General features: G+C 41.7%; 1 protein-coding gene across 1 annotated transcript; it reads left to right on the top strand.

Annotated features, from left to right (window-relative positions):
* The first annotated feature begins 219 nt into the window (after positions 1–219).
* On the top strand, positions 220–3,141 carry LOC141599364 (large ribosomal subunit protein uL4). The gene is made up of 2 exons (XM_074419359.1): positions 220–1,407; positions 2,813–3,141. Exons 1-2 carry the CDS (start codon positions 295–297, stop codon positions 2,924–2,926), a joined length of 1,227 nt encoding a protein of 408 aa, XP_074275460.1. The 5' UTR covers positions 220–294; the 3' UTR covers positions 2,927–3,141.
* The last annotated feature ends 9,062 nt before the right edge of the window (positions 3,142–12,203 follow it).

The raw sequence follows: 12,203 nt of genomic DNA, 5'->3' as shown, positions 1-12,203 counted from the left end.
GGATCAGGTCGAGTCAGGCTTGCCATCTCTAGAAACAAGCAAGATTATTGATTGATACACACATACTTTGGTAAATGGACACACCACCATATCTAATCTCCAAACCCACAACCAAAATAAGCCCAACAATCCACAACACCAAAGCCCTAACCCACTCCCATCCCCAAACTCCATTACTCCCCACATATATATATAAACACCCCCCCTTCATTTCCTCTCCCACTCCTCAAAAACCCTAGTCACTCCGCAGTACCCTGTACCTCCCATTTCCCTTCCCCTCACAAAACCCTAAAAATGTCATCCACTACCGCCGCCGTCCGCCCCTTGGTCTCAGTCCAACCACTGGACTCCGACATGTCAACCGACGCAACCCTAACCGCACCTCTCCCTGAAGTCATGAAAGCCCCCATCCGTCCCGACGTCGTCAATTATGTCCACTCCAACATCTCCAAAAACTCCCGTCAACCCTACGCCGTCTCTCGCAAAGCCGGTCACCAAACCTCCGCTGAATCCTGGGGTACCGGCCGTGCCGTTTCCCGTATCCCTCGTGTTCCCGGTGGTGGTACCCACCGTGCCGGTCAGGGTGCGTTCGGTAACATGTGTCGTGGTGGTCGCATGTTCGCTCCAACCGAGATCTGGCGCAGGTGGCACCGTAAGATCCCTGTTAACCAGAAGCGATACGCTGTCGTTTCGGCTGTCGCTGCTTCGGCGATCCCGTCTCTTGTCACCGCTCGCGGTCACAAGATCGAGACCGTTCCTGAACTCCCCCTTGTCGTCTCCGACTCGATTGAATCTATTGAAAAGACCTCTGCTGCAATGAAGGTGCTTGAAAAGATCGGCGCTCTTGCCGACGTCGAGAAGGCGAAGAACAGCGTCGGAATCCGACCCGGAAAGGGGAAAATGCGTAACCGTCGCTACATTTCCCGTAAGGGACCACTCATCGTGTACGCAACCGAAGGTGCGAAGCTAGTCAAGGCGTTCCGTAACATTCCCGGTGTCGACATCTGCCACGTGGACAGACTGAGCCTATTGAAACTGGCACCTGGAGGTCACCTTGGAAGGTTTGTGATATGGACAAAGGGTGCGTTCGAGAAGCTGGATTCGATCTTTGGTGGGTTCGATAAGGTGAGTGAGAAGAAGAACAAGTATCTGTTGCCGAGGGCGAAGATGTTGAATGGAGATTTGGCTAGGATTATTAATTCAGATGAGATTCAATCTGTTGTGAGGCCGACGAAGAAGGGTGTTACAAGGGCTGTGCTTAAGAAGAATCCATTGAAGAATTTGAATGTGATGTTGAAGTTGAACCCATATGCTAAGGCTGCTAAGAGGATGGCTTTGCTTGCTGAGAACCAGAGGGTTGCTGATAAGGCTAGTAAGATTGGCAAGAAGAGGTCTACTCTCTCTAAGGTATAATTCCTTTCTCCTTGCTATTTTATTCGATTTCTTTAATTTTTTACATTGTTAATGAATTGTGTTATTCATGTGATTTTTTATTTGGAATTTTTCTTTTGTTAATTGAAATCATTGTTTGATTGTTAGTTTTTTTGTGTCGTTTATTCGTTTATTGATGATATTATACTCGTTTGTTTAAGCTTGATTGGGGTTATTGCTTTCTGGATATCGTATTTGGTAAAACATTTTTGTCAACACTAATTCTTATTTCGATTTTGAATATTGGTTTGCTCGCGTGATGCTAGTTGTTTATGCTTAAGATCATAGTTAGTACGGAGTACTTGTTTTGCGTGATGGTAGTTGTTTATGCTAAATAAGATCATAGTTAGTAGTTGGTTTGCGTGATGCTAGTTATTTATGCTTAATAAGATCATAGTTAGTGCTTTGTTTTTTCAAAAGGTGAAGTGATTTGATGATGTATTGATGATTCATCTTGAAATGAATTGATGCTGTTTCGAAAAAGCAAGCTTTGTATTGTTAAAAATGTTGTGTTTTATCGGTTTTCCTGCCTACAAGGCTTGCGTGTCTGATGGAAATATGACCCTTCTTGTTTAGATTTACTTACTTCTTGAAGTCTGTTTTATCTTCCTTATTAGCTTATTGACCTTAGTCTGATTATTTTCCCTGTTTGCTTAATTGGAAATAATAATGTGCTTTGATGGACAAAAATACCGCTGTCTCCTCTATCCTCACAACCCTGTTCCAACATCTCTGTCTCTACCACCCAGCCCACAACCTCGTGTCCTCTTGAATTCCACCCCAGTAACCAACACCACCCCTGACACTGATACTCTCCTCCTTTCTTCCCTGCCTGCACACCGCCACAACCATTTATTCCGTTTCAACAAACATATTTGTCTTTCTCTCTCTTTCCCTTGATCTCTTTCCACTCTGGCGTCCTCATACACCAGCACTGGTCCAAGGGTTGGGGTTTGTGTTTGACAGGGTGGGGTAATTTTTGACGGTGGTTTAAGTGATTTTAGAGGGGATATCAGTTGTGGGAGTTGGTTTGCGGTGGTTCAAGGCTGAGTTGTGGTGCTATTGGGCTGGTTTGGTTGGTGGGGCTTGGTTGCAGTAGTAACAGAGGAGGGTGTTTGGTACATGTAGCTGGTAAGTGGTGGCAGTGGGTTGGTTGAGCTGTATGCGGACTGTGTGTTAGGCGAGGAATGTGAAAGAGATGAGTGTATAAATGTAAATGTACTCCGTTTCTTCTTAATTTTGGTACCCAAAACAAAAGAAAAGATGGAACTTGCATTCATCGCATTTGCAATTCTTGTTGCTGATTCATAGTTACCGGAGTTGGTCAGTTTCTGCAACAAATTTGTTCTAATGATTTTATGGTGCGTGTTGTGTTATACAGGAGGAGCAAGCTAAGATCAAGGCCTCTGGAAGGTCGTTCTACAAGACCATGATCTCTGACTCAGACTACACCGAGTTTGAGAACTTCACCAAGTGGCTTGGAGTCTCACAGTGATTTTCGTGTTCCAGAATTCCAGATTTTGTTTCGAGAAATCACTCTCCTGCTTGATCTTTTTTTTTAGTATTTGAAGACAACAAAACTAGAGTTGTTATCCTTCTCTGTTTTTAGTATTTGCGACTGTAGTTTTAAAAGCTATTAGGCTTATTACATGAGTGTACTCTTGTGGGATTCTTTTTCTTGTTTATGTGATGTTTTACTTGGTACCTTCACTTTTCTGGTTATTGTGCTTTTGTTTTGCTATTGCATCAATTCCTGTTGCGGAGTGACCCCTGTGTGCGAACATCAATGTTGTGGCAGAGGGAATTCATAGTCTTTAGATGACAATGTGGTTCTTGTTTGTGGCGCACCAAGATAAGCATTTTCATGCTATAGGAGTTGGCTTTCGCTGTGGTATTTGTTATGAGTTGAGTAAATTTAACATGTCATGTTAAAACACAAATGCCGAGAGCTTTGTTAAAAAGGCCGCACTCATAATTGACTGGCAGAGTAAAGAGGGAATTGAATTGATGCAAGAAAATCGATATTGGAACATTGCTTCTCTGTGGTACTGTCGAGGATCCATTGTTTGAACCAAAATCCTTTTTTTAGGACCATCTCTTTGAGCATCTATAAGCTAATCTTTCAGCAATTTGTTCATTGTTTGAACCAAAATCCTTCTGAAGTTGGATAAATAGCAAAAAGTTGACGGAGTAATTTATTTGTGAATTGGGAATCTATATTTCTGATGTTATATTTCTCGGATTGAATTGACCATTACCCATGAAAGCCAAGTTTACATGATACTCAAATCTTATACAGTATCTTATATCTTATTATATCCTACCTCTCTCACTCCTAAAAGCCACTCTTGCTTTTCACTTTTGTTTCCCGCGTCTCCTTTCCAAAGCTAAGTGTGCTACTCTTTCTTGTTTCCTTGTCATTACTGTTGTTGCATCTTTGTATCCTTTTCTTCCCTTCATCCCCACCAACGTTTCTACAAGACTACAATTGCTTATCTTTGTTGTTACATATCGAAGGAGAATCAGGTGCTTGCGCTAATAACGGACGGTAATTCGCGCCATAGAAGTAGCATTTTGAGGTCAGTTTGACACCGTCTTCTTCCGTTTATATTATTGTTTGCTTGCTTGAACGAGATAATTTGTAGGAGCTACCAGCTCGCAGGCGATCTATTGTGTTCAGGAATTTAGGTGGGCATATTCACTGAACAAAACTTCTTCTACGTATCTGCCCACCAGGTGTTCGATGAATTGGCAAAGCAAATATTACTTTGATCTTTCTTTTATACTGTAAATACTGCAAAATGACCTATAAGAGTATAAGACATGTAATTGATTCACTTTATGTATACAATAGCCTAAGTGAGTTTGCCTTGTGGTGAACCTAAAAATCAGATTTTGGTAGCGAATTTTTCCAATATTGTTTTTGCTTTCGTTCATCTGCATTTGTCTCTCCTACGTTCCCTTGTTTTTGAGCTGATTAGATGCTTCAGCCAATATTTTGGATATTCAGACAGCATGTCCCTGAAATATTTCCTTCAAATAGTAATATGAAGATTGTGAACTATGCTAACTTTGAGATTATTATATCTGATAAGTGGTTGGTGTAGGTCTTTGCTCTTTTCTTGTGTTGGGCATCTACACTAAGATATGTCTGACTTTAATAGTCTGAAGCTCACTATGTCAGCTGTATATTGTGTTGCCGGGTTTATAATTCTGCTACTCGCAACATTCAGGTCTTGTTGTCTTCTTAACCTGGCTGTTTTTGAGCTAGCCTTGTTAGTTTTGACCAATCAGATAGAGTAGAATACAAAGGTTGGCTCGACGAAATTAGCCCTAGAATCGAATTATTTAAGTCGAATAGAGGAAAAAAGATTAACAAGTGATTCAGTTAAATCGTGCCTTAATCAGTGAGCATTAGAAGTAGAGGGTGGTTGATTGGTTTATGTTTCGTGTTTGAATGGTAGATTATAGTAGTGAACTTTTTATGATTTTAATTAATGTACCTGCCTTGTGGATTATGCTAATATTACAGTTGGTAAATTGCATTATGCTCAGTAATTGGTGTGAGTAATAAAAATGACTTGTGGAGTTTGGAAGAGATATTAGCTACATGAAAACCGGAATATGACCCTAGATTGGTGAAGGGAGTATGATGTCGGTTCTTCCAGGGAAGAAGCTTTTTGAGGACAATGTTGTACATATGCCTGCGGAGATTCTTCTCATTAATATACTGTCGCCCACAACCATGCCCCAACTAAAACTCTACTGCTTTCCTTTCATATATGTCCGTGTTGGCTTCTTCTAAGCACAATTGTTGGAAAGATCATACAGTTGTCTTTCTTATAATCTTATAATAATAGAGAATAGGGGTGGGATTTTGATCTGTACACATGTCGCCCATTTTACTACATCGCTAAACATCAGATTATTTTTTTTTTGGCGTATAGAAGAACGATGTTTGGGTTTCTGCAGTCACATCTATGTCATATGGATTTCTTGTGAGTTAACTTGTAGAAAGTAGAAATATTTTACATGAACTTTTTTTTATAATGGTTGGTGAAGAACATAGCTAATTTACTGAAACTTTTAATCAAATTTTGCTTCCTACCATTTTGGTATATCAACTCTTCGATGAAATGCCGCTTAAGGTGAAGAAATTGTAATTGTCACATTGAACAACAATACAATTTCATTTACTTAGTCGTTCCAGATTTCTCTTAAATTATATTCATTTATTTACTATCCATTCATTCATAATCAACTACATAATCTTCCAATAATCGCTTTTCTTCAGATTATACTACTTCTGAATCTAGGACTATTGTGAGTTTTTGACTGATTGGTGCTGCTTCTAACATCGCACTTCGAACACATGGTAGTGATTTGGATCAAGTCGCCTTTACCTGAGATAAAAGAAGATAAAAGAAGCTAGACGAGATGATTTAAAATAGGGATACAGGATTGGTGTTGAAGAAGAAAAATTGTAAGACGCATTTACAGTGTCGAAACTGCAACAGAACTGATAGGTTTATAGGATCTACATAGTTACCTTAATCAAATTGAATTGTGGGAGCATTGACTCCCTTTCATAGTCTTTGTGAGTTAGTACGTTCTTTTCACATTCACGTGTAAATCGGTCTCACAGTGGTCCACTTTTACAAAAGGATTGTTCGTTTATTACTAATAAATAGGTTAGCTTTTTTCATTATAGGACTGTCTCACAGTGTGAGAACGTCTTAACTCTTACAAACTACTGGGCAACTTTTTTCTGTTTTAATTTTTCATCGCGTCTCTGTATTTCTAAACGAGTTCTGATTCTCTACAATGCTATTTTTGTTTCTATTATGTACACACGCTACAAAATCACGTTTCTTTCCCTACCAAGTTTTTAGACATGAACAACCAAGGCAAGCTCGTTCTATCTTTCGAGTCGTTTACAATGACTCAAATGATTTCCCAGCGCTAACAAACGTAAAAAAGAGAGAAACATAATTATATTTGTGGTTATAAGTTCTTATTAATCGAAAACGTTTTACAATTATTTTTGTGAAAAAAAAATCTACAAAGGACTTACAGTATCTATAAATATCTGAATATCCGAGGCTTCTGCATACGTGCTTTTTGAGATCACGGAGGATTCTATTCATTTCGTTTCTCAGCTGTCACGCTTTCTTTATGTTTTACTGCATCTAAATAAAATAAGATCCTGTATTTTTTATGTAAATAAATAAACCATGCACTTCAGTGTTTTTCGTATAAACTTTTATTATTTCCTTGTATCGTTTAATGATTTAAACAGCTGTAATATAAGCACCCGCAAACATTACCAATTCAAGTAGGAATAGTTTTAAACCGCGTGCGGCGCACGCGCATTTCCAGCTAGTATAAAGAAAAAGAAAAAAATATTTTGATTTCATGAACACTGTTATTGGGCTGGCAGATCAAGCCGAGGGGTAAGATGGTGGGTTTTTTTTTGGATTGCGAAACATCATCGACTTTTTTTTTTTTTTAAAAAAAGACAAACATACCCTTCCTAACTCTCTCTCACTACTCGCTCCTTCAATCTTGCTCTCTGTAACTCCCATTTACCCTCGACGCACCACACTGACGCATCAACACGAGACACCACCATCATCACCACCGGTCCACCGCAGTACCTGCACCACCACCGCAACCGCACCACGTACCACCGCAGCACCGACTTTTCTCGATTCTCTTCTTAATTTCCTTCTTATTCTCAAGTAAGTCGGTTTTTATTTTGAATTAAAATAAATTTAGTTTGCACAATTTGACTTTTAATTTTGTGTAGACCGTCAATTTTGTATTTAATAATGATTAGCTGCTAAAATACGTAAAACGACCTAAATATACAATAAAAATTAAATAAAATGACGAAAACTAAATTTTGAAATCCATGACGGGACATTGAGTATCAACGTCCAACACCAGACCAGACGTTGATACCCAACGTCTAGGCCCAAGTGAGACGAGGACATCCCACGTCCAGGCCCAAGATAGACAAATATTTCCCACGTCCTGGTCCATTATGGGCGTGTATATTCAACCCTTAGACGTGCATATGCATTGTCTTAGTCCATTAAGGACGTGCATACTCAATGGCTAGGTCCATTATGGACGTTGTGTTTGTGGTGTTGGGGTTGTCGGGGAGAGAGGGATTATTTATCAGTAAGAGCATCCGTTGAGGTGAGATTCTGCCTTCTCTCTCTTCAAATAGGCTTCCTCATTGCTGCACCAAGCTTCTCAAATGTTAGATTTCATCTACTTTTAGAGGAGGTTCCCAAAAGAAAAAGTAAGACAAATTGATGTGCCTTTTCGGGAGGTTCCCATATTTTGTATGTAAATTTATGTTGTTGGGGAACCTCATTATTACAAAAATATAGTTATGAAATGGGGAGGGTAGATGAAAAAGTTAGTGGAAAATATGGCTGGTAGTTATGATTGATTGTATCTGTCTATGGTATTCGGGGTGCGTCCCTGGCTGAGTGGGGTCACTTGCGAGAGTGGCTTCACGCCCATTATTCGCCTTCTGTGGAACCCGCCACAGAAAGGATGTGCACATTAATGGATTTGTGTTATTCGCTCTATGATATGAGCGGGGCTTAGGTGGGAACGGCTGCGGTCCCCCACTGCCGGAGTGGAGTAACCTGTTGCGACGGGTACTCTGGCAGGATTACACACTTTGGTGTGTAGTCGGCAATGAGGAGTTGATTGTGGAGTTTGGGTTATGTGACGGTTGAGATATGTTGGTTTCGTCTTATAGCGATTGTATATGTATGATTGTGTGAATAATCTTGACGACCCGTTTTATTGTTTTAAAAGCGTGGTGATCCATTCGGGGATGGTGAGCGGTTGTTGAGCAGTATGAGTCGAGACATATGGGCTAGCCTGGGATGTGTCACCTTGGATGATAGAGTCTTCATTGTAGCTTGAGTAGTTTATCGACATTCGTTTAGTTGTTTAGACAGGTTGGCTTATGAACATGTAATCCGTTTTTGGCGAGTTTGGTTTTTGGATTGTATTCACTCTAAACTTTATACTATTTAAACGTTGTTTCTTTATTATCTTTTGATTATCATTGCCTCGGGAAACCGAGATGGTAATGACTTTATACCCGAGTGGTTCGGTAAGGCACTTGGAGTATGGGGGTGTTACAAAATGGTATCGAGCGGCGATCTGAAACCTCGTAACTAATGAATCTAATGAACATAGGGAGTCAATTAAAATGAACCGGGGTAAAAGTTGTAGGAGCTAATGCAAAGGCTTGGGAGACGTCCTAAAGTCGCGAACTCGCCCTACAATTTTGATCCGGTCACATGGAGGGGGGGGGGGGTATGTGTCGGAGTCGTGTGTGCTATCTTTTGATTTGTGTGTGTACGTAATGATATATGTTGAGAATCATTGGATGTTGGAAATGGAGGATTGGGTGTGTGGTTAAAGGTTGAAGAGGTGCGTTTTATATGTGGAATTGAATGAAAGGCATGTTAGCTGTTTATAATGTGGCACTTGATAACATGAAGTAGATTATTTTTGTTGATTGTATGAGGAATTGCGTAGATTTGATGCGTAGTTGTAATTATAATGTTGAGATACTAATGAATGCGTAGTACGCTGGGGTATGTGAGATAACATGCGGGTAGTATTCACGAGTCTGCATGACTCGATCGAGTGGGGGGCACTCGATCGAGTGGGTGAGGTACTCGACCGAGTGGGTCTGACTCGATCGAGTGGGTATTTGACGTTTTCATGATCAGAACCGTGTTTTTGGGTACTCGATCGAGTGTACTCGATCGAGTAGGGGGCACTCGATCGAGTGGCTTGTCAGCTCGATCGAGTAGGTTAGAGATCAGAAGGTCTGTTTGGGGTCTGGAGTTGGGGTACTCGATCGAGTACGTGGGGCACTCGATCGAGTAGCCTCCACTCAATCAAGTAGGTTTGGGCACTCGATCGAGTGGGTTTTGGGCAGGCTGTTTTCGTGTTTTGAGTTTTAGTACGTATGTTTATATCTACCTTTTCTTATATAGTTTCAAGATGCCGCCAAAGAAACCCGCTTTGTATGCGAGAGCTGAGAGCATGAACGTGGATGATATAGTTAAGATGTTGGAGCATCAAGATGCTCTTACGGAGGCCCTTAAGATATTGGGGAAGGATAAGGAGGTTGATCACTCTAAGATCAGCATGTACATAGAAAGGTTTAACCCAAAAGAGTATAAGGGGACCGGGGAGCCAATTCTTCTTGACAATTGGCATAGGGAGATGGAGAACATTCTGGATTTAGTGCATTGTTCGGATGAGATGAGGGTAGAACAAGCTGCGTTCTACTTGAGAGAGGCAGCAGGAGAGTGGTGGGACAAGGTGAAAGTGAGTGCTAGAGAGATGTATGAGAAGTAGGGGCTGCCTGCTATTCCTTGGGAAGAGTTTAGGAAAGCTATGAAGAGGGAGTTCGTGCCGGAACATGTGAGGAGTAAGCTGAGAGAGGAGTTTGATGGGTTCAATATGACCTCTGAGATGTTTGTGGCTGAGTACTATAAGCAGTTTAATGAGAAGTCTAGATATGCTGAGAATATGGGATCGAGTGAGGAGAACCTAGCTACGAGGTTCGAGAAGGGGTTGACCCCAAGATAATGGATAAATTACCCGTTAGAGTCCTTGCGATGTTAAGGAAGCTTATGAGATGGTGGGAGAGCCGAGAGGTTGGTAGAGATGGCCCAGGAGAGAGGTCTTTGAGAAAAGAAAGGCCGAGAGCGAGGGTGGTGACAAATCTAACTACAAGAAAGGCAACCACAATCAGGCTAGAGCGTATTCTTCTGGTTCAGGGTTTAGTGCTGGGGCTTCATACGGGCGTGGTCGTGGTAGTAGTGGTGGTAGTTGGAGTATGACCTGCTTTAACTGTGGCGGTGTAGGCCACAAAAGACATGAGTGCACCAGTGCGGCAAACGGGGGTTACCAGAGATCGGGACAGGGGAGTTTTTCTCAGGGGCGGCACAGAGGAGTTTTGCGAGTAACAGACCAGTTGGGTCATGGAGCAACCGGGGAGGTCAGAGCAACAACGGTGGAGGTAACCGCAATGGCGGTAATTCTTATCAGAAACTAGTTACCAACACCAACAACAACCAGGGGTCGGGTGCTAAGCCGACTACTTCAACCAATACTGTCCAGGAAGGTGGGAAAAAGACCAGTGAAAAGTTGTTTATGATGGACAAACAAGCAGCTGAGGACGACGCACATGTTATCACTGGTACCTTTCTTGTTAATGGTATTCACACCTTTGTTTTGTTTGATTCAGGGGCGTCTCAGTCGTTTGTATCTTTGAGTCATGTTAAACATTTGGGCTTTAGAGAGTATGAGTCTGTAAGTGAGAAAGTTTTTATACCTTCGGGAGAGTCTGTAACACGTGGGAGGTTGTTTAGGGATGTATCTTTGATAGTTGGGCAAGTTGATCTACCTGTAGACTTGCTTGAGTTTCCTTTAAACGGTTTTGAGATAATAGTCGGGATGGATTGGTTAGGAAAGTATAAAGCAAAGATAGACTGTCATCAAAAGAAAGTGTCTCTGAGAGGTCCTGAGGGCATTAGTGTGTCTTATCGTGAGTTTGTTGTCAAACCCAAAGTTAAGTTGATTGCAGCTGTGACCTTGAAGTCCTATCTGAGGAAGGGGTGCCCGTTGATCTTGTGCCATGTGAGTGATGACCGGATAGATAGTCCGATAGTTGATCAGATACCAGTTGTGGGAGAGTTTTCAGATGTCTTTCCAGAGGAGATTCTGGGATTGCCGCCGAAGAGGGAGATAAATTTCACGGTTGAGTAGAAACCGGGGACGGGGTCAATCTCTAAGGCACCGTACCGAATGGGTTCTAAGGAGTTGGAGGAGCTCAGGAGGCAGTTGAACGATCTGATAGAGAAGGGATACATTAGACCAAGTGTATCACCGTGGGAAGCACCAGTTCTTTTCGTGAAGAAGAAAGATGGGAGTTTGAGGTTGTGCATAGATTACCGAGAGTTGAACCGAGTGACGGTAAAGAACAAGTATCCTTTGCCAAGGATAGACGACCTGTTTGATCAGTTGAGTGGCGCATCAGTCTTTTCCAAGATTGATTTGAGGTCGTGATACCATCAGGTGAAGATTAGGGAGGTGGACATACCAAAGACAGCTTTCACGTCGAGGTATGGCCATTATAAGTATGTGGTGATGCCTTTTGGGTTATCTAATGCACCGGCTGTGTTTATGGACTTGATGAACAGAGTTTTCAGTCAGTTTCTGAACAAGTTTGTGGTGGTTTTCATTGATGACATCTTAGTCTATTCCAAGACTAAGGAGGAGCATGAGGAACATCTGAGGATCGTGTTGCAGACCTTGAGGGACACGAGTTGTATGCTAAGTTGTCCAAGTGTGAGTTCTGGCTGGTTAGAGAAAGTTGCTTTTCTGGGGCATGTGATCTCTAAGGATGGGGTAGCTGTGGATCCGGCAAAGATTGAGGCAGTGACCAAGTGGAAAGCACCAAAGAATATAGATGAGATTCGGAGTTTCTTGGGTTGACCTGGGTACTACAGACGGTTCGTGAAAGATTTCTCCAAGATTGCTAAACCTATGACAGCTTTGATGAGGAAAGAGAACAGGTTTCGTTGGGATGAGAGTTGTTAGACGGCATTCCAAACATTAAAGGAGCGTTTGACCACAACTCCAATCTTAGCGTTGCCTGAAGGGAGTGAGAACTTTGAGTTTTATACAGATGCCTCAAAGAATGGGTTGGGATG

Source organism: Silene latifolia, chromosome 1 (genome assembly GCF_048544455.1).
Source record: "Silene latifolia isolate original U9 population chromosome 1, ASM4854445v1, whole genome shotgun sequence".
NCBI lineage: Eukaryota > Viridiplantae > Streptophyta > Magnoliopsida > Caryophyllales > Caryophyllaceae > Silene > Silene latifolia.
This window is presented reverse-complemented; position numbering and strand designations above follow the sequence as displayed.

Coding starts and splice junctions, on each gene's coding strand:
- LOC141599364 (XM_074419359.1), top strand. CDS start 295: ATGTCATCCACTACCGCCGCCGTCCGCCCCTTGGTCTCAGTCCAACCA. Junction 1,408..2,812: donor AGAGGTCTACTCTCTCTAAG/GTATAATTCCTT, acceptor TGTGTTATACAG/GAGGAGCAAGCTAAGATCAA.